We start from the raw sequence: 20276 nt of genomic DNA, 5'->3' as shown, positions 1-20276 counted from the left end.
GGCAGAACACCGGTGTCGCAGCAGCCACAGTCATTGTCACAGGCAGGGTGGGGACGCTGCCTCCGGAGCTGCTCAGAAGCCAGAAGTGACATCAGGGCCACGCTCTGGAGCTCAGAGCTGCACTTTGCAGGCTGAGGGTGCCCTCCTATGGGGCTCCTGGTCCTTCACAGCCACCCTTTCCCACTCTGGGCATGGCTCCTTGTCCCCAGGCAGTTCCTGCCATGTCCTGTGTCCTGCCCTGCCTCTGTCCCAGCCCTGGGGCACAGGGGCTGGGGCTCAGTCCCCACCATCTGCTGCCAGCACAGGTAAAGGCAAAACCTGGTCCCTGACCTGGCCCTGTTGCTGCTTCTCGTACAACAACTAATCAGAACTACTGAGCACAGGGTTTCTTTCCCATGGGAGCAAAATGCTGATTGTGGCCAGTTACAAGCTGGGACAGAACCTGCTGAGGGATCAAGCTGATCCCTCTGCTATTTGAGGCCTTTCCTCTGCTGAATTTCTCACCACCAGCTGTGTTTTCAGGTCCCTGGAGTTCAGAGATTTCCTGAAGAAGGCGCTGGACAAGAACCCCGAGACCCGGCCCAGTGCTGCCCAGCTGCTGGAGGTAGGGCCCAGACCAGTGACCCCAGGCTGGTTTCGGATTATTTCTGTCTTGTTTAGAAAGTTCATAGCACCTTTCAGCCACTGAAATGCTCCAAAAAAAAAAAAAATAAAAGGATCAGCCATGTTTTTTCCCTTTGGAGCAACCTGCAGAGCCCCTGTGGACACCATCTGGAGCAGGAGCAGCTCCTGCTGCCTGGGATCGCCCATGTGGCAGCCAGCTTGGGCTGTACCTGCTCAGCCCTGATTGAAATTCAATTCCTTTCCTCCTGTCCCTTCCCCAAAATCACAGCAAAAACCCGGAGGCTGCTGTTCCCTGCTGGCTGCAGCTCCCTCACTGTGTGCTGGTGCACAGGCACCGCCCGGCCTTTTGCTGCAGCTCAGCACCAATCCCCGCTGTGAGCACCGAGTGATTCCAGCCCCATTCCAATTAATCCTTCCCCCAGGCTCTGTTTGCTCCCAGACTGCTCCTGCCCTGCTCCTGGTGACATCCTCTGGGCAGACATCCCCTTCTTTAAACGCTGCTGCTGCTTTTTTTTGGGGGGGGGAGTGAAGCTGCCACAAAGCAGCTTTTGGGAGAGCATCTGTGTGCAGAGTGTGCCCTGAACCTCAGCCCCGCTTCTATCCTGTGAATTCCTCTGGGGGCAAATCCCAGAGACACTGGAAAGGACTTTCAAAGCCTCAGGGCTTTGAAAGCCAAAAGCAATCCTTGAGCTCACGAGGTGTTGGAGTCCTAGAAACTTGGAATTTGGGGATTTAGTGTGTAGTGATACATATGAGTCAAGATGGAGGATTTGGGGTGTTGTCTTTTTCCTTCTTCTTCACCTTCTTCTTCCTTCTTCTTCTTCATGGGTTGAGTGGCTTTCTGTAATTGGGTGAAAAAGGTCCGCATTGGTCATTATGGGGGCAAAACCATAAATAATACAGGTGTCACCTTGGTATTTATCACCTAAATAACCTTGGAAAGGGTAAGAAGCATCCATTTAACCTTGGTTTTCTACGAGCTCAGGGTGTGTGAGTCAGTAAATACTGTAAATAGATAAGAGACAATCAACATCCCGAGTCCAAACTCGACATCTTCGTTCCCCGTGTCATTCATCCTGACCTCGGCAAGAGAAGAAAAGAAACCCAAACCCCTCACAACGAGGTGTGGGGTTTTTTGGCCACCTCAGGTTCTCATTTGTGCTCTTTTTCCAGCATCCCTTTGTCAGCAAGGTCACCAGCAACAAGGCCCTGAGGGAGCTGGTGGCCGAGGCCAAGGCGGAGGTGATGGAGGAGATCGAGGAGAGCCGGGATGAAGCAGAGGAGGATGATTCCTCGGAGTCTGCCTCGGTGAGCAGCACCACCACTGGGCCTGTGCTGGGGGAGAAGAGCCTGGCAGCTTTTCCAGCCTCCAGAAACTCTCCTGGGCCACATGGGGTGGAGGGGAAGTGGTTGCTTGTCCAGGGAGGGGCTGGATTTTGCTGGCTGCCGAGGGTGTGGAGAAACAACGGTGCTGGGGGGGGTGATCCAGTGCCTATTCACAGGAGGGGCTCATGAAAAGTGGTTAAAAACAAAAGGAAAAGGAAAAAAAGGGGGAAATAAGCCCTGGTGTAGGCTGGAGAAGCTGGAGTGGAAGCGTGGAGGGACCAGCAGCCCCAGGAGGGAGCTGGGCAGATCTACCCCTGGGCTTGGCTCTTGGAAGGGACATTTCAGAGCTGCTTGGGGACGTGTCTCCACCTCCCCTCCTCTGTCACAAAGGGAAGTGGTTCATCCATAGTGGAGTCAGCCATGGGAAAAGGAGTTTGGTGTGCAAATTCCTCATCTGCCTCTTGAGGATGTGCAGGTTCTGGGGTTTTTCCATTGTTCCCCTTCCCTCCACTCAGGATCTGTAGTCCTTGGGGCCACAAACCTGGGGAAGGATGGAAGCATCCCGGGGCAGATGAAACGGACAGGGGCATCCCAGGGCAGGAATGTCCTAAAACGCCCCAAAAGGGAAATTTCCTCCCAATAAGTCTTCAGTTCAGGGTGACTTTGCTCTGAAGAGGGGCCGTGTAGCCCTTGCAGCTGTGCTGAGTGGTGGTGCCAAACCCAACACCTGCCCCTTCCCCGTCTTTGCAGCCCCCTGGGAAGCACAAGCGGGACCCCTCCGAGGCGAGCCAGCTGAGTTTTGATGGGGAGAAACCTCCGGACTCCTCCTTGCCCAAAGCTGTGAACGGCTCCGTGGGCACTGGCAAGGACAGCACAGACGGCCAGAACCTCAAAGTGTTGGAAAAAGGGATGAGCAGTGACAGTGACCAGCTGGAGAGCAAACACTCCACAAAACCCAGCTCGGCCACCCAGGACAAACCGGACATCATCCTGCAGCCGGGACATTTGGGTAACTCAACAGAGGGGAACAAGGAGCCCAGGCTGGGCAGGGAGGAGAGGAGGAGCCTTGTGGAGAGCAAGAGTCTTGAGGAGAGGAAGAACCTTGAGGAGAGGAAGAGCATCGTGGAGAAGAAGAGCCTTGAGGAGAGGAAGAGCATGGGGGAGAGGAAGAACATGGGGGAGAGGAAAAGCATGGTGGAGCGACCAGAGAGTGTTCTCCTGGAGAATTTCGGCGAGGAGAAGCTGGCCAACGGCAGCCTGGTGGAGCCCCTGGGGCCGTTCCCCGGCAGCCGCTCCAAAGGGGACTCGGACTCGGGCAGCACTTCGGCCTCCGAGAGCATGGACCTCACCATCTCCCTGTCTGCTGACCTGGCCCTCAACAGGGAGAGCGGCTCCATCTCCCTCAAGGTGAGCGTGGTGCCCGGAGTGTGCTGGAGAACACGGGGGAGGGAGGAGCCCTTCCCTAGGGAAAGCTTTGCTGGGTTGGTTTTCCATGCTGCCCGTCCCAGCTGGGCTCAGGCCAGCAAACAGCATTTACAGCTGGGTTGAGCTGTGCCAGGGGGATGTGGCACGTCCTCAGGTGAAGGAGAAGCTCTTGGTGGAGCTGCTGTGAAGGTTCCTGTGTCCTCTTCTGTGCCAGGCCACTGAAATCTGGGGGAAAACGGATGTTTTGTCTCTGTTTTGTGTGAAGTAACCACACCACGAGCCTGACTTGTCCTTGCTCAAGTGTGAATCCCCAGATGGGACTTCCTAAACTTTATCCATAGTTTGTCACTCTGGTGCTCTTCCCTAGGACACCTGATCCCAGGAAAAAAAGTTCATCTGGGCTTGTGGCTCTCAATTTTCCCAACCTGTCCTACACCTGGCCTGGTTTGTGTCAACAGGGACTGCACTCAGACCTCCCAGGCTTCTTGGCTTGTGCTAAAGCTTCCTGGAGGCTGGGAATGCTTGACCTGGAACAGACCAGGTCAGCAGGGCTTAGAGGAAGAGGCAAAATAACTGGAATGGTATTTGCTGAGCTCCAGGAGAAGAAATGTTGTGACTTGAGGGGGCAGAGGGATGTGTTGCACAAGATCTTTCTCACTTTGCCTGCGTGAGTGAGAACTTCCCGGCACAGAAACGTGCCCAAAAAACCTTTCTTGGCAAAACTTTCCCCACCTCCTGCTGGGAGCTGGAGAGCCAGCATTCCCCCAGAGGAGCCTGCAATCCCTAATGGTTGGAAACGTGATGCTCTTGCACAGGAATTTCCCCCTCCTCACCACCTTTCCCAGGACACCTGGGAAATGCCACACACAGATTTGCACTCTGAGTTGAAGCAGGGAACTTCTTTCCCTTTAGAAGGGGAAAGGAGGGTGGGTTTTTTTTGTTTTTCAGGGAGTAAGCCATGCTAGACCATGGTGAGGAAAGGTCTTTGGGAGGTGGGTCAGGTTTCTTCCGGGTGGAAGTCCCGTGGTTTGGCAACCTGGCTGGATCTCCAAACTCACCGATGGTTTGTGCTCCGTGTGGATCCCTTGTGTATGTTCCTCATGAACAACAGCATTAAAACTGCTCTGAGGGCTCCAGTGCAGCCCTGGGGAGCTGCTTGACGGGCCCCTCCCGTCCTCTCCTCCCTGCCCACCCCAGGACTCCCAGATGAACAAGAAGACCCTGAAGCGCACCCGCAAGTTCGTGGTGGACGGCGTGGAGGTGAGCGTCACCACCTCCAAGATCATCAGCGAGGACGAGAAGAAGGACGAAGAAATGAGGTTTCTCAGGCAAGTGGGACACTGGGGTGGAGGGAGGGCAGGGTTTTCCTCCTTGTGAGTCCTCTTGTCGTCTGTCTTGGTACCACCCGGACTGGGGAAGGAGCTCAAGATGCAGCAAGACTGTGGCAAGGGGAGCTTTGATTTGCTGTGTCTGGCTCTGTCCTCTGGGGATGACTGAATGTGTCCCCAGGGCTGCAGATGCTTGGCTCAGTGGAAATTAGCTCGGAAATCTTCTCGAGATGTTCCCTCTCCCTTTTGTTTTTGAATCTCCTCAGACTTCATTAACACAAAGGCCAAGGGAGTTATAAACTCCTGGAGCATTATTTAATATTCATGGGTGTATCCTCCCCTCTCGATGACTCCTTTGCAGATCTTACAGCTTTCAAACCTCCCTGACTTATTCTCAGAAAGAGGAGCTGCTGTTTCTAGCACAGAAATGAAAAGGCCCTTAAAATAATTAAAATACAAATTGTTTCGTTTGATGCCCAATTCCGGGCTCCCTTGTGCTGCTCTCAGGGACTCCCTGAGAGGATAATTTGTCCTAAACACTTTGTGTCCCTACGGCTCAGCCCCAATATCAGATTTACATAAAAGCTCATTAACAGAGCTCATTTACTGGTGAGCTGGATGAGGGGAGGGATGCAATGTCGTCACAGATGGGTCAGAATTTGGGAAAACTGCCCTTTTAGCCACGCAGCTGTGAGTAAGAATGGATACAGAACTCAGAGGCCAGGCCAGAGCAGTCCAGTTTGGGATTTGAGGACCACTGAGCACTAACCCAGCTGGCACAATTTGGTATTTAGGCTGCTGGGGGACACCAGTGCCTGCAGAATCACCCCAGGAGCTTTGCCAGGGCTTGTTTGAGAAGCTGTGAATGCTAAAGGGCCTCACCTGTGGGAAGCTGATGGTTTTCCGGCAGTTCCCATCACGTTCCTGCAGTGTCCCACAGCACCTGGAGCACATCAGGCAGCTGGGATCTGCTGCCTGTGCTCAAGGCCAGGGCAGGGTGCTGTGGGATGGAGCTGCAGCTTCCCCTCCGTGCTTATGGATGTGACCATCTCTGCCCATCACGTGTAGGAACAGGGTAAAAAGCTGGCCTGCCATTTCTTTCTTAGTGCAGATTACAAGCAATTTGCAAATTCCCATATGAAGCTATTTTGATAACGGGGAGTTCCTTTAACACAACAATCCATTCTGAGGGTGAAAAATAAGTAATAACCTGTAACAACAAGGGATTTGTCCCACGAGAGTCAGTAAAGGAAATACGCAAACAACCTGAGAATAGATAGATTTGATGGACAAGTGAAACACCTTTTAGTAACCAACAGAACAATTAACAAGAAAGCTACTAACCAACCAGAAGTTGCCCTCGAGGTCTGTAAAAACTGTATAAAAGGCAGCACGGGGCCATAATACAGAGCCTTGTGTCACTCTGTGTGTCTTGACCGTCCCAACGACGACAATCACATTCCTCCTACCTCACTGACCCCGCATTTCTCTGTCCCCCTGCCCCACCCTGCCCCACTCTGCCCCTCTGCAGGCGCCAGGAGCTGCGGGAGCTGCGTCTGCTGCAGAAGGAGGAGCACAGGAACCAGGCCCAGCTGAACAGCAAGCACCAGCTGCAGCTGGAGCAGATGCTGCGGCGCTTCGAGCAGGAGATGATGGTAGGAGGGCGGGCCTGGCCTTTCTGGGCCTGAGAGGTTTTTAGCCTGCTAGCAGCTGCTGACTTTTTCCCAAGGAAAAGTTTCTCCCGAAAGCTTCTCTAAACAATATTGGCAAACAACTCTCCTTTCTCAAAGCAATCTTTGTCCAGGTGGTGTTTTGCTGTTTCTCTGGTTTAACCCATGGGATTAGAGAGGTGTCATTCCTATTCACCCCAATCATATAAAGCTGTATCAGAACACCTCATAAAAGGTAGTAAGAATTAGACAATAACAGTCTTCTTCTTCTGTGCTCTTTGCCTTCTGCAATATTTGGAGTCTTTCATCTTTCTTTGGTGTCCTACAGCAACAGAGGGCAGGGAAAACCCCTGGGGATCAGCTGGGAATCCAACTCCTCTGCAGGTGCCCCACACAGGGATGCTCTCTGGGTTGCAACAACCTTGGGCATCACAGGAACTCCTTTGGGATTTGAAGCATGGATGGAGGGTGGAGGTTTTGTGGGCATTAAGCACCCTGGCAGCCTTTGCCTGGCAGGATTTAGCAGGGAAAGGGTTGTTCTGGACTTTCTCTCTTTAATGGTCTTTTCTTTTATGTCTGTTTTGTGGCTACTGTGAGAAACAGTTTCTAGTGCTGCTGTAATTCACAGGAAAAAAACCAAAAAACCACCTTTAAATAAGAAAGCAGCACGGCCTGAGTGTGACAGCAGGAAATCTGGCAAGGCTTTGAGTGTAAATTGAATAAACTGGGCTCACACACTTGGTCCCTTCTGTTGAAGTAAAATAATATTGTGGTTAATCACAGAATGGTTTGGGTTGGAAGGGACCTTAAAGATCTTCTCCTTCCATGGCACGAGGGCACTGTTGGAAAAGAGCTTCAAAGCGTGTGAGGTTGTTGGAATTCTGGAAACTTAGGTTTAAGATTTTAGTATAAAGTAGTACATGTGAAGCAATATGGAGGATCAGGGGTGTTGTCTAAGCCCTTCTTCTTCACCTTCTTCTTCCTTCTTCTTCATGGGTTTGGGTGGTTTTCTGTAACTGGGTGAAAAAGGTCCACATTGCAGGCCTTGGGTGGTCAATTATTGGGTTAAAAATATAAATAATATCGGTGTCACCTCGTTATTGGGTGATTAGTACTCAAATAACCTTGGAAAGAGTTAGAGGCACTCCATTTTACATCCGTTTTCTACCTTGCTAGTCAGAGCTCATGGCTCGCGAGACTTTAGTGTAGGTAAGAAATAATAAACACCAGATCTGGACACAAACTGTGACTCCTGCAAATTAATCCCAACCTTGGCAGAAAAAGAAGCCAGAACCACCAGATGATCTTTTGGAAGTTCAAAGATCTTGGTTGGAAGTTTCCCTCCTCTGTAAAGAAGCTCAATCCAAGCAGCAACAACCTCCTGCCCCTTTCATTTTCTTTTTTTCCTCTTTTCACTTTTCTCTCTAAACTTTCGCAAGGCGACGGAGCGGACAGGAGGCCGAGGCTGACCCGTTTCCTCGTTCCCTCTCCCGGGCAGGCAAAGAAGAAGTTTTACGACACGGAGCTGGAGAACCTGGAGAGGCAGCAGAAGCAGCAGATCGAGAGGATGGAGCAGGAGCACTCGCTGCGCCGGCGCGAGGAGGCCAAGCGCATCCGCCTGGAGCAGGAGCGCGACCACACGCGCTTCCTGGAGCAGCTCAAGCAGATGAAGAAGGAGGTAAAAAAAGGGCATGGAGAAGAGGGGAAGCTGCTTCCCTGCTCCTCGTTATTCCCTGAGAAGTGTTATCGTTTCTCGTGGCGCGACTTGGGAGGAAAGCGGTTGGTGTTTTATGAGGAGGAGCTTGTTTTTGGGTGATTCCCAAAAAGGTGGTTTTGGTGATTCCTGAGGTGGTTTGGGGTGGTTCCTGAAGTGTTTTTGGCAAATCCTGAGATGGTTTTGGGTGATTCTTGAGGTGTTCTTGGGTGATTCCTGAGGCCTTTTCGGTGATTCCTGAGGGCCTTTTGGGTGTTCCCTGAGGTGGTTTTTGGTGATTCCTGAGGTGTTTTTGATAAATCCTGAGGGCCTTTTTGGTCTTTCCTGAGGTGCTTTTGGGTGATTCCTGAGGATGTTTTGGGTGATTCCTGAGCTGTTCAGAGACTCGAGCTGGGGTTGTTCCTGGCCTAAAGTGACCTGCAGGGAAATTTAATTTCCCCCCCCCCCCACAGGTCAAGAACGAGGTCGAGAAGCTGCCACGGCAGCAGCGCAAAGGGAACCTGAAGGCGAAGATGGACGACTTCACCCAGAAAAAACAAACCATGGTGAGACTCAGGAGAGGTCCCTCCCCAATTCCAAGATTGGGAAACGCGCGGTAGAATAAAGCTTCCTTCCTGCTGGAGGGACTGCCAGGTTCTGAGACACCAGCAGCTGCTTTCCAAGCTGCAGCAGAAGGAGGTGGTGGCACTGCTGGTTTTTTAACAGGAGCAGGAGTTCTTGGCCAAGCAGAAGGAGGACCTGGAGCAGGCCATGAAGAACATCACTGCCCAGAACAAAAGAGAGATCTGTGACAAGGAGCGTGAGTGCCTCAACAAGAAGCAGCAGTTGATGAGAGGTGGGTGGCAGAGGCTGGGAGGGGAGGGGAGGGGAGGGGAGGGAGTGCTGTAACCATGGGTTTATCCAGCCCTGGCTCTTCCCACGCAGCAGATGCTGTGACAAGAGTTGCAAGCTGGCAGGATGGGATGTGGAAAAAAACAGCCTTGCCAAGTCCTGTCTAAATGTTTAACAATAATAATACTTAGTGCTTTAATCTTCAAAGTGCTTTACAAATATGAGTCAATTAGGCTTCATAATTGCAAGAAATCAGGCTCCAAAATATGGTTTGCGACCAGTTTCTCTCGGAAAACAGGAGGTGAATGATCACCCTCAACATCTGTTGCACTGTCTGTGTACCATGGGGTCTCTGGAGCTCGGGACGCTTTGTGTGACCAGGATGAGAGTCCAAGGTGGGTGATCTCCTGCTCCTTCTCCTCCCCACAGACAGGGAAGCTTGCATCTGGGATCTGGAGGAGCGTCAACAGCAGGAGAAGCACCAGCTGGTCAAGCAGCAGCTGAAGGACCAGTATTTCCTCCAGAGGCACGAGCTGCTCAGGAAGCACGAGAAGGTGAGGGCTTTGCACCTCCCCACGCTGCTGTGGGTCAGCAAAGTGTCCCTGGGTGTTTCCCTTCCAGGCTGAAAGGGGGGAAATCACCAAGGCTGTGTGTTCAATCCCTGTAGGGGCCATTCACTTAAGAGTTGGGCTCGATGATCCTTGTGGGGCCCTTCTAATATCTTCAGAATATTCCATGATTCTGTAATTCTAAGGGTGGGTTGGGAGTTAAAGGGTTTGGTCATTATTAGTGAAAAAGGACCAGAATAAAGCTGGTGTCAAGAAGGCAATAAAACCTTCTTTGCTTGGGTCGTGTCCTCTGTACATTCAGTGCACAAGGAGCTGGGAATTTCAGGAGGCTTTTCCGGAAATCTGCCACTGCCCAGGATTTGGCAGATGGTTGATTCCCAGAGCAGGGAGTGAAGACTGGCACTTCCAGCCCCTTCTCCTCTGCATTCCCAGCACATTCAATCCTTGCCATCCCCTCTTGTCCCTTTGGAGTGTCACCCACTGTGTTGGGGCTTCAGGTTTGGATGGGACTGGACTACTGTTAGATGTTCCTCAAACTTTTATTGCGGCATCAGTCTCATAACAGGGTTTTACACAATTAAAGCATGGTAACAGCTCACGTCTGCCAGCAGCAGCCAAAGATCTCTTTGTCCCAGGGCATTTTAAAAGTTTTCCAGCCAATAGCACATTGCTAAAGCTCACAGAAAATTGTTCTACCAATCACTGAGAGCACACACACACCTGCTTCAAACAATGCTTGCTTGGATGCTTTCTATTAACAATAAACAATATTCTATTATTATTATTTTATATTATTATTATTACTATTATTATTATTATTATTAAGCTTTTATTATCTTGCTGAGTATATTTCTCTGCAGCCTTAAGATCTATCCCAGCCAAACCTAAGCCTCAGACTATCGTTTTATGTCCTTGCTTGCTGTACTATTGCAACTTTTCCTATTTTCAAGCTTTGCAGTTACAGCTAACCCTAAATTCTTCCGCTCTTCCTGTCTCTGGGTCCTGCTTCCACAGCTTCCTGAAAACCTTCTTACCTTCAACATTGCCCACAACCAGCCACTTCCAGGCTGCTCCCACCCCTGCCCTCTGGCTGTGCCCGTTCTCAGGGCTGTGGGGAGGGAGGTGTCCGTGCCCCTCTGAGCCCCGTGTGTCTGCAGGAGAGGGAGCAGATGCAGCGCTACAACCAGCGCATGCTGGAGCAGCTGAAGGTCAGGCAGCAGCAGGAGAGGGCCCGGCTGCCCAAAATCCAGCGCAGCGAGGGCAAGACACGCATGGCCATGTACAAGAAGAGCCTCCACATCCACTCCAGCGGCACCGCCTCCGAGCAGAGGGACAAGATCAAACAGGTCAGGGCCTGGAGAGGCACCAGGAGTTAAAGCTTGGCTTGGTTTGAGGGGAAGGGAATCTGGGAGAAGGGAACCTGTTTCCAGGTTTCAGTTTATTGCTGGGTGAGAGGGCTCCGCTTGGTGGCATGCCTTATGGAGATCAGCACTGTCTCCACCGTGGTTTGTGTTGGGGCTTTTCCCTCTTGGGGCTTTCCCTTCTTTCCTGTGTACTGATGGAAGCTGGGCCGGTCTCTCAGGCAGCCCCAGAGACCCGGGCAATGCTGCCCACACGGGCACCTGCTCTTCTCTCTGCCAGTTTGCCCTGCAGGAGGAGAAGAGGCAGAAGGCAGAGCGGCTGCACCAGCAGCAGAAGCACGAGTCGCAGATGAAGGACATGCAGGCCCAGTGTGAGAGCAACACCAACGAGCTCCAGCACCTCCAGGTACTCGTCCCTCATGGCTTGGTCTCCCAGAGCTGCCTGGGCAGGTCTCAGTCTCTGCAGAAGTGGCTGAGAGGACTGTCAGGAGCTGATGTCCTCTTGCTCTTGCCTTGAGAGGTTTTTGTCGCCATGTCTATAAACGTGGAGCTCAGAGCTCTGGATGTCTCTGCCTGAGCCAAATCCTGTTTGACCACTGTTTGTACACTTCCAGCTGCTCCATGGGTGTTGTGTTTGGTTGATGTGTTTTCAGAATGAGAAGTGTCACCTCCTGATCGAGCACGAGACGCAGAAGCTGAAGTCCCTGGATGAGAACCACAACCAGCACATGAAGGAGTGGCGAGATAAGCTGAGACCACGGAAGAAGGTGGGACCTCCTGGGTGTGAGCAGGGTGTCCTGGCTGCAGGGGACAGTGCCCGTAGCTCCAGAACAATCTCCAACACAACTCTTGTGTTGTTCTCTCTGCTCAAGGCCCTGGAGGATGAGCTGAACCAGAAGAAGCGTGAGCAGGAGATGTTCTTCAAGCTGAGCGAGGAGGCCGATGGACAGGTGCCAGTGTCCCCGACCAAACACGCCAAATTCATCCCCTTCAGCTCCTCAGAGAGTTTGTAACACCTGGCAGGCCACCAGCTGGTACTGGCCATGTCCTCCTGGGCTGCAGGGGGCAACTTGGACTTGGAAGACCCGCTGAGCAGCCCCTTCTTACCACAGCACCCTCCTGTCCCCGCGCTCTGCCCGGGACAAACATGGCCTCTGCGCTGGGGGTGCTGGCTGGAACTCGGGGTGGGTTTTCCCAGGAGCTCCAGGCTGGGAACTGGGGCAGGACCCTGTCTGGAATGTACTTGCACTGTTGGCTGGATGCTTCCTGGGCGAGCCTGGTGCTCACTGGGGTTGTCAGTTCGGACTGGAGCAGTGACCACTCTGACCAGGAGGAGCAAGGCTGTCACCTCCCTCTCCACCGTGGCTGCTCCTTTGTAAGGCCTGGCCTGGGGCAGAGCAGCTTTGGCATTGTCTTAAACACGTCTTGGCCTTAGACTTATTCCTCTGCACTGTGGCCCTTTTTTTTTTTTTTTTTTTGCCACAGAAAGGCAGAGATTTGGGGTTTTTTGCCTAGGGAGGGCTGGGTTTTCTCCTTCCTCCTCCTCCCCACACAGACTGTGCAGAAAGGGGTTGGATGTCCTCCCAAAGATGCTTCTGCTCTTTCTTTGACCACTGGCACCACAACCCCTGTGAGCTAACACTGTTATTATCCTTGTTTCTGGGGTGATCCAGCTGCCCAGCTGGCTGCAGGCTTTGCTTTTTGAGGAAGTGGAAGAGCGGGTGCAGAGGGGGAGGCTGGGGACACAGCCAGTCCTGTGGTGAACCTCTGAAGTGTCTGTCACTGTCATGTGCCTTTGGGATGAGTGTGGGGTGAGCGAAGGGTGTTCCTGCCGGAGCTCCCATGATCACACAGGTGCTTCAGGCAGGTTTTTAAGTCCTGTCTGTGTGGGGCTGTGTGGGTCAGGCAGCCTGGCCAGCGGGGTATGGCTGCAGAGCATCCCTTGGGAGGAACACAGGAGCACTGAAACGAGGGCAGAGGAGATGCAAGGGGCTCCCAGCAGCTCCTTGTCCACTGATGTCTCACCTCCTCATGATGTGCCACAGCTTTTTGGATGGCTCTCCTGGCTGGGAGTCGTGGGCAGAGTGGCAGAGCAGGTTCTCTGTCCTTTCTGTCCCCTCCCCTGCACAAGGCTGAGCTGCTGGCTGGGACTGGGAGCACAGAGCTGGGGAGGGGCTCAGGGACCTCACTGGCAGCACCTTCTTCTTTACACAACCCACAGGTGTAAGGCAGCACTTACATTTTTCTCTGGAGAGCACTGTTCAAGATCTGCTTCTTTAGCAAGAAAAAAAATATATTTCTGCTTAAAAAAAAAAAAAAAAGAAAAAAAAAAGAAAAAAAGTTGTTATTTTCAAGTCCCTTCTGTTGATTTACTGGCATTTCAGGGAAAGGTGGTATGTGATGTGCCTCACTTCTAGGTACTGGGCGCAAGGAGGCAGCCCCCAGGTCCTTAACTCTGTATCTGGGGACTGCATTTCCAACCCTTTTAGAGCTCCTCATCCATGTTTATAAGCTTCCTGCAAGCTAGCAAGGCTCTGTCTTTGGGCCACGCCAGGTTACCTCTGATTCCACAGCTGTGATGTCTCTGTTAACAAACACAGGAAGGGTTCCTGCCCCATCTCCTAAAGCGTGGATTGTGCCTTTGAGATGTGGAAACACCAGGCTGGGAACTGATGTCGGGTTCATGAATGCAAAGGGATGTTCCTGAATGGGACAAGGGGGCTGACTGGAGGTTTCTAATCATGTTAGGAATGTGGTACGGCAGCCCCAGGGGTGGCTGGAGGGCTGTGTGCCAGGGTTGTGTCACAGGAATCAGAGCCCAGTGCCTGTCCTGTCACAGCACGCTGTCACCTCCCCCAGCTGAAGGGCACTGCTGCCCCTCCACCAGCCTGGGGAGCATCATCCCACTCTAGACATCCCGCAGCCGTGAGGAAAAGCTGTTTCTGGGGCCTCTCAAAGCTGCTGCAATGCCCCCGTGGTAAATCAGTGCTCCCTTCCTCCAGTGCAGCTGATTTTCAGCTTGGAGAGAGCCACGCAGCCCTGCTGACAGAGGTGGGAATGGTTCTGTGCACTCATTTTTGTATTTTGTCTTCTGTCCCTGGCTCCAGTGCCGTGCCCCTCGCCTAGAAGGGCGGCACATCATCTGACTGTCATGTTTACAGCGTGGTTATCATCTTCCCTCCTTTCAAAAGAGGATTTATTTGTTGTTCCCTGTTCAGAAGGAACCACCGTTAAACCCAGCTTGCTTTTCGGGGGGGGATGGGACGCGATTTTTTAAAAAGTGGCTTCAGATGAAAAGGGTTTTTTTAAAATATTTTGTAAAATATCTTCAGTGGGGCCACCACTATGATGTAAAGACTTCCCTAATAAAGTAACAGACTGAGGAACCCGGGCTTGGGTCTGATTTTGTGCCTGGCTGCCAGCTGTGACCTCACACCAGCTTTGCCTCTGCTCGGGGTTTTACTGACTTAGAAAAACTTCTGGCATTTGAACTTTCCCAGGCTGACCCTCCAGTTGTTTGAAGCCGAGTCGGAGCCTCTCCTGCTGCTCGGGGACAGGCACAGCTTTGTCACCGGGCTGAAATCCCGGGGCCGCCGTTCCCTGGCTGGCTTCTGTGCGTGTTCAGACGGTGCTGGGCTGACCCTGCTTGGTGAGGAGTGAGTATTGCACCCTGAGAGCGGAGCGTTTCTGCACGGATCCTTCCTCCTTCTAAATTTAATTTGCTGGCCTGGCTTTAACAGGAATCTCGGACAAAAGCTTCAGCTCCCTTGTTTTGGTGGGACAAGGAGCACTTAGGGATGCCTCCCTGTCTCTTCCCATTCTCTCCTCTGCTCAGGAGGAGAAAAAAAAAATGCTTTGCCCTGTGGGTGCAGGGAGAAACCTCTGCCTCCTCCCTTGGGCTGCTCAGAAAAGCTCGCCCCACAGAAGCCAAATGCCCTTTGTTCTCTGCTCAGAACTTTTCACCTGCTGCTGCCGTTGATTTCTCTCAAGGACACACCACGTGAAATTAGGGCGGCTTTGGCGTGGAGCTGGCGTGGGTTTACCCTCAGTTTTGGAAGGTTGTGCCAGAAGCTGCCAATTTAACCTTGGATTTCGTGCCTTGCTGGCAGTGTCCACTCCAAGTAAAAATGCAGGATGTGAGCTCAGGTGAGGTGCTGGAAAGGAGGTGGAATTGGGAGTTGCTGGTGAGGTTTTAAATGAGCAGAGAGAGAAGGGTGAGCAAAGCCTGAGGGTTCCTGTCTCCTTGCTCCACGAGGTAGTAAGGAATGGAGCAGCTGAGGACACATAATTAATCACTTTGTTTATGTACAGCAGGACCGGGCCGTCTCCTGGGACACACTGCTCTCACTCAGTGTATCCCAGGGAAGCAGGAGATCTCCTGGGAATAGTTAACTTCATCTGCATGTCCTTGGCGGTGCCTGAGGGGAGCTCCAACCACGAGGATTTAACACATATTTATAAGTACTGCATATTCCAGAAATAACTGTTAACTACCACTTCGTCCGGGTGCTGTGTTGAAAACAGAGCAGAAACGAAAATATTTCTTCATTTCTAAAAGCAGAGCTGACAGCCCTGAGAAGCTCCTGGTGCTGCAGCAGCTGCGGCATTCCCTGTGGGTTCGGTCCTGTCACATCTGGGCTCCAAACTCCTCTGGGCTGCCCAGGGGCTCTTGCAGCTGCTGCTGATGGAATTCTCCGGGGGGAAGAAAAGCAGGGCAGGCAGGGGGAGTCCCGGGGCTTGTGCCTGAGTGTTTTCCTCCCCCGGCTGCATCTGTGCTGCCTTTGCCTCTGCAGGAGTCCTCGAGGGTCATCTGCACCCTCCGAAGGCAAATGCTGCTGTGTGCCGCGGCTGCAGTGGTTTGTTCTCCAAATTCCCCGTGGTTTGAGCAATCCACGCCTCTCCGGAGGTGCTGGCCCTGCCGTGCTGCCGGTGTTGGTTGTTGCCCCTCTCTCCTGGCTGGGATGGGGCTGGATTTCGGGCACACTTGGCCCTGGCAGCCCATCCTGGACTGCTCTGGATGCGATTCCCAGGCGGGCAGGCGCTGGGTGTTTGCTGCTCTTCCCGCCGCTCACTAGATGGCACAACGCTAGAGCTCCGAGAGGGCTCCCCGGCTCTTTCCCCTGGATTTGGCACTGTCTGTGCCACCCCTTCCATCAGATCTCCGCTCCCCCTCGGGGTTTCAGCCCTCAGGAGTTTCCCCACCCGAGGGCTGAGCATCCCCTGCGTGGGTTCTGTTCTCCCTGGGCAGGATGGGCGCTGCCTGCTGCCAGCCTGGCTCTGAGGGGGGGCACCTAAACCCTGCAATTCAGGGGTCACGACAGGGGAAAAGCATTCCTGGGGACAGCTGAGGAACAGAGGGTTCCAGCCCTGGTGAAATGGGAAACCTCTGCTGCAGGGATTTGTCCTCTGTGAGGGCAGGAGCACCATTTTTGCCTGATTTTTCTCAGGTGGCTCAGGGGAGGAGGATGCATTTTTTTCTGTACACAGGGAGGACCAGGACGTTCAGTCACCTGGCACAATCTCCCAGTTCTAAATGGAAAAGTGAGCAGCAGCAGCGTGCTCTCCATGCCAGGATGACTGCAGGCAGCGTTCCCTCTGCACTCAGGGCTGATGGTGTGGGCACTGCTGCCTCATCCCATCCCCTGCCTGGCACCAGGCAGAGCGCAGGGGCTGCCCAGCTGTGCCCAAACAGCTGGAGTCCCTTCACAGCCCTGCAGAAACCCATTTCTTCCCCTGAGCTCAGGGATGATTTCTCAGAAGTCGTTTGCCCTCTCGTTTAAATTGCTCAGCTGATCCTGACAGACACAGGGGAGGGTGCACAAGCCTGACTCCTGTGTAGGTCGTGACCTCTCCTGTGGAGTTATTTTATCGTCGTTATTTTATTTTGTTTGGCCTCGTGAAGCTTCAGCCTCTGGTTAGGGCGTCAGGGGATGAATGTTTACCCTGAAACTCCCCTCAGCTGCCCCTGCACCACCCAATTTTTTTGTGGGACGTGCTGCTGCCACACCTCTGCTGTCCTGCAGCAGCACCCCCAGAGGTGTGGGCCGAGCACAGGACTCCCAGGTCACTCCCAAACCCCTCCTTTGGGCTCCTTTACAAATCCTTGACAGATTCCTTGATAAATGACCACAGCACAGCAGAGCCTGAGGCGGGCTCTGCCTCTCCACAGCCACTTCCCAGCGTTTCTCCCCAGGGAGGTGATCTGGTCAGCATGCAGAGCCACTCTCCACTCCTCTCAACAGCCCTCATTAGACTTGTTAATTAAACCCAGGAGCCATTTTGCAGCCTGAGCTGTGATGCTCTCCAAGGCCTGCTGGTTCCTGGGTGCTCTTTCGCTGTGAGGCTGCAGGCAGGGCCCAGGAGTGATAGGATCCCTTCAGCACATCAGAAAATGCTGATCCCTAAGTGCTTCTCTACCTTAATTCTTCTTTTCAGCATGGGAAGACCAGAAATTGTTTCATTCCTCTCTTTAATCAGCTTTCTCCATTGCTCCACATCTCAGTGTACACTCCCTCTCTTCCCACCTGCTTTGGATGTTTTCCTCACCCTCCTCTGGAGGATTTGTGCACCTTTCAGGGCTTTTAAACTTATAAAACTTCCTCTGCTCCAGCCTGGACGCCCCATACAACATCAAGAGCTGCAGTTCCAGGTGTTGGTGCTATCCCAGGCCCTTCGTGAGCACTGCCAGGCCCAGCACCCCACACCAATGTCCCAGTGACAGAAGGAAGGGAGGATTCCACAGCTCACGTCCACATCCTGCTGCCTTCAAAACACATCTGGCTGAGGAGTGATGGCCGGGACAGGGCTGGGGGTGACGTGCAGCTGCTCCAGGAGTAACCCAGAGCTGTGTCTGTCCCCCAGCAGGCACCAGGGAGGTCACCAGCGGCCTGACGTCCCCTCCAGACCGCCCAGCACCCCTTCTGCAGCCACCTCTGCAGGTCTGGGCCTTTGCTGAGGGGGAGGAGGATGAAGATGAGCCCTTGGGGAGGGGCAATAAAGCACTGGCAAGCTGCCTGCACCTCCATTAATTCTCTGGGGTGGCTGTAGCGAAGTTAATAGTATTAAAAAGAGCCACATTTAAGGAGCCGCTAAAGGAGTGAGATGAGTTGTTTATGATTAAATTAAATTCATATGAAAACTAATGACCTGCCAGTGTAAGCCTTGAGTAACTTTATAATGTAATTAAAAGCCCAGCGGGGGAGAGAGCTGTGGTTATGCCACGTGCTGAGGAGCTGCTGGCAAGGCGGAGGCCAGGGGTGAGTGCTGCTGCAGGGAAGTGCCTGGGCACTGCCCTGGCTGCTCTGTGGGCACAGAGAATGGCACATCAGGGGCTGCCATCAGCTCCTGCCTCACAGGGATGGAATCGTGGACTGGTTGGGGTTGGAAGAGACTAAAGATCATCCCATTCCATGAGCAGGGAACACCTTCCACCGTCCCAGGTTGCTCCAAGCCCTGTCCGGCCTGGCCTTGGACACCTCCAGGGATGGAACTTCCCTGGACAACCTGTGCCAGGGCCTCTCCATGCTCACGGTAAAGAATTCCTTCCTGGTATCTAATCTTCACCTCCTCTCGGTTTGGAGCCATTCCCCCTCGTCCTGTCCCTACACGCCCTTGAACGTCGTCTCTCCACGCAGGTATGCGGCTTGTCCTGGGCCAGGCAGCTCTGCTGACCCGGCCAGGACAGACCTTCCGCTGCTCATTCCCTGCCTCCTTCAGGAATGCGGCTGCCGGCGGCCAAGCCCCGGGGCCTGACTGCAGCGATGGGACAAGAGCGGGGTGCGGAACCCACAGGGACTGACTGCAGCGATGGGACAAGAGCGGGGTGCGGGACCCACAGGGACGGACTGCTGTGAGGGGACAAGAGCGGGGAGCAGAAACCCCGGGGACTGTCGCGATGGGACAAGTGCGGGGTGCAGAAACCCCGGGGACTGACTGCAGAGATGGGACAAGAGCGGGGTACAGAAACCCCGGGGACTGACTGCAGCGATGGGACAAGAGCGGGGTGCGGAACCCACAGGGACTGACTGCTGTGAGGGGACAAGAGCGGGGAGCAGAAACCCTGGGGACTGTCGCGATGGGACAAGAACGGGGCGCAGAACCGACGGGGACTGTCGCGATGGGACAAGAACGGGGCGCAGAACCCCCGGGGACTGTCGCGATGGGACAACAGCAGGGTGCGGAACCCACAGGGACTGACTGCTGTGAGGGGACAAGAGCGGGGAGCAGAAACCCCGGGGACTGACTGCAGAGATGGGACAAGAGCGGGGTGCAGAAACCCCGGGGACTGACTGCAGCGATGGGACAAGAACGGGGTACAGAACCCCCGGGGACTGTCACGATGGGACAAGAACGGGGCGCAGAACCGCCGGGGACTGTCGCGATGGGACAAGAACGGGGCGCAGAACCCCCGGGGACTGTCGCGATGGGACAAGAGCGGGGTGCAGAACCCCCGGGGACTGTCGCGATGGGACAAGAGCGGGGCGCAGAACCCCCGCGGGGTGATGGAGCGCACGCACAGGTAAGGCGGGGGGCACAAACCGGGACCCCCTCCCGGGGATGGGGATGTTTCCTCCGAACCATTCCCGTCCGGCAGCCCCAGCTCGGACACTGCGGGGGACGCTCGGCCCTTTAAGCGGGCGGCGGTGGGGCCGCCCCGCCGGCCGGGATAGGCCGGGCCGGGCCGGGGCCGCCTCCCGCCCCCGGAGCGGGCGGCGCGGGGAGGCTCGGCCGCGCTGCAGCCTCCTCCGCTCCACAGCGTTCCCCCGCTCCCCGAGGGGCACGGCAGCGGCGATGCCCAGGCGGAGCATCGCCGAGGTGAAGGTGCTGGACGTGCAGAAGCGGCGAATCCCCAACAAGCACTATGTGAGTGCCCCCAGCCCGGCCCTGGGCGAACAAAGGCCGGGCGCTGCCGGCCCCGCTCCCGCGCGGAGCTCCGGGAAGGGAGGACGGAGGAGGAGGAGGAGGAGGAGGAAAGAGGGCGGCAGCGCTGCCGGGAGTGCCTCTCACGGGTGTCCCGGCCAGTCGGGGGATGCTCCGCCGCTGCCCCCGGCCCCGCGGGGGATGCCCGGGGGATGCGGGCGGGGGTTGCGCGCCCCGGGCAGCGGCCGCGGGCGCCGCGGTGAAGCGTCCCCGCTGTGCAGTTTGGCACCGGGAACGGGGGACCTGTTGGTCGCGGAGTCCCGGGGCGAAGGGACCACCCGGCTCCTGCTTTCCGCTCCCTGGATAGTGCTCGGTCCCTAGGAAGGATCCCTCGTGTGCTCCGCATCCTGCCCAGCCTTCCTTGCGTGCTCCGGGGCATCTTCCAAACTGCTGCGGGTTTGGCTGTTTTTGAAGGTGTTTTTTTTTTCTTCTTCTTTTTTTTTTTTTTTTTTTTTTTTTCTGATTTAAACTTTGGTGTGTTTCCAGGCGCCCGTGGAGAGCTTGTGGGT

The 20276-nt window shown here is 54.3% G+C and overlaps 2 protein-coding genes across 3 annotated transcripts in view; both read left to right on the top strand.

The window, feature by feature from the left end:
• Positions 1-14234, top strand: part of STK10 (serine/threonine kinase 10) — a 42447-nt gene extending 28213 nt beyond the window's left edge. The window contains exons 7-19 of one of the 2 annotated variants that reach the window (XM_066196827.1): positions 523-604; positions 1798-1932; positions 2701-3357; positions 4573-4703; positions 6235-6358; positions 7872-8051; positions 8540-8632; positions 8793-8922; positions 9348-9472; positions 10645-10833; positions 11129-11254; positions 11502-11615; positions 11721-14234. In XM_066196827.1, the coding sequence (XP_066052924.1) occupies positions 523-604; positions 1798-1932; positions 2701-3357; positions 4573-4703; positions 6235-6358; positions 7872-8051; positions 8540-8632; positions 8793-8922; positions 9348-9472; positions 10645-10833; positions 11129-11254; positions 11502-11615; positions 11721-11861 (2227 nt within the window). In that variant the 3' untranslated portion in view covers positions 11862-14234. The other variant, XM_066196828.1, reaches the window with a different exon arrangement.
• Positions 14235-19591: 5357 nt separating this feature from the next.
• SH3PXD2B (SH3 and PX domains 2B) overlaps positions 19592-20276 on the top strand; it is a 65426-nt gene continuing 64741 nt past the window's right edge. The window contains exon 1 of the mRNA XM_066196808.1: positions 19592-19710. Within this exon, the coding sequence (XP_066052905.1) occupies positions 19639-19710 (72 nt within the window). The 5' untranslated portion in view covers positions 19592-19638. The remainder of the gene's footprint in view (positions 19711-20276) is intronic.

Source organism: Chamaea fasciata, unplaced genomic scaffold (assembly GCF_029207755.1).
Source record: "Chamaea fasciata isolate MVZ Bird 193981 ecotype frontalis unplaced genomic scaffold, bChaFas1.0.hap1 SCAF_15, whole genome shotgun sequence".
In the NCBI taxonomy this organism is placed as follows: domain Eukaryota; kingdom Metazoa; phylum Chordata; class Aves; order Passeriformes; family Sylviidae; genus Chamaea; species Chamaea fasciata.
This window is presented reverse-complemented; position numbering and strand designations above follow the sequence as displayed.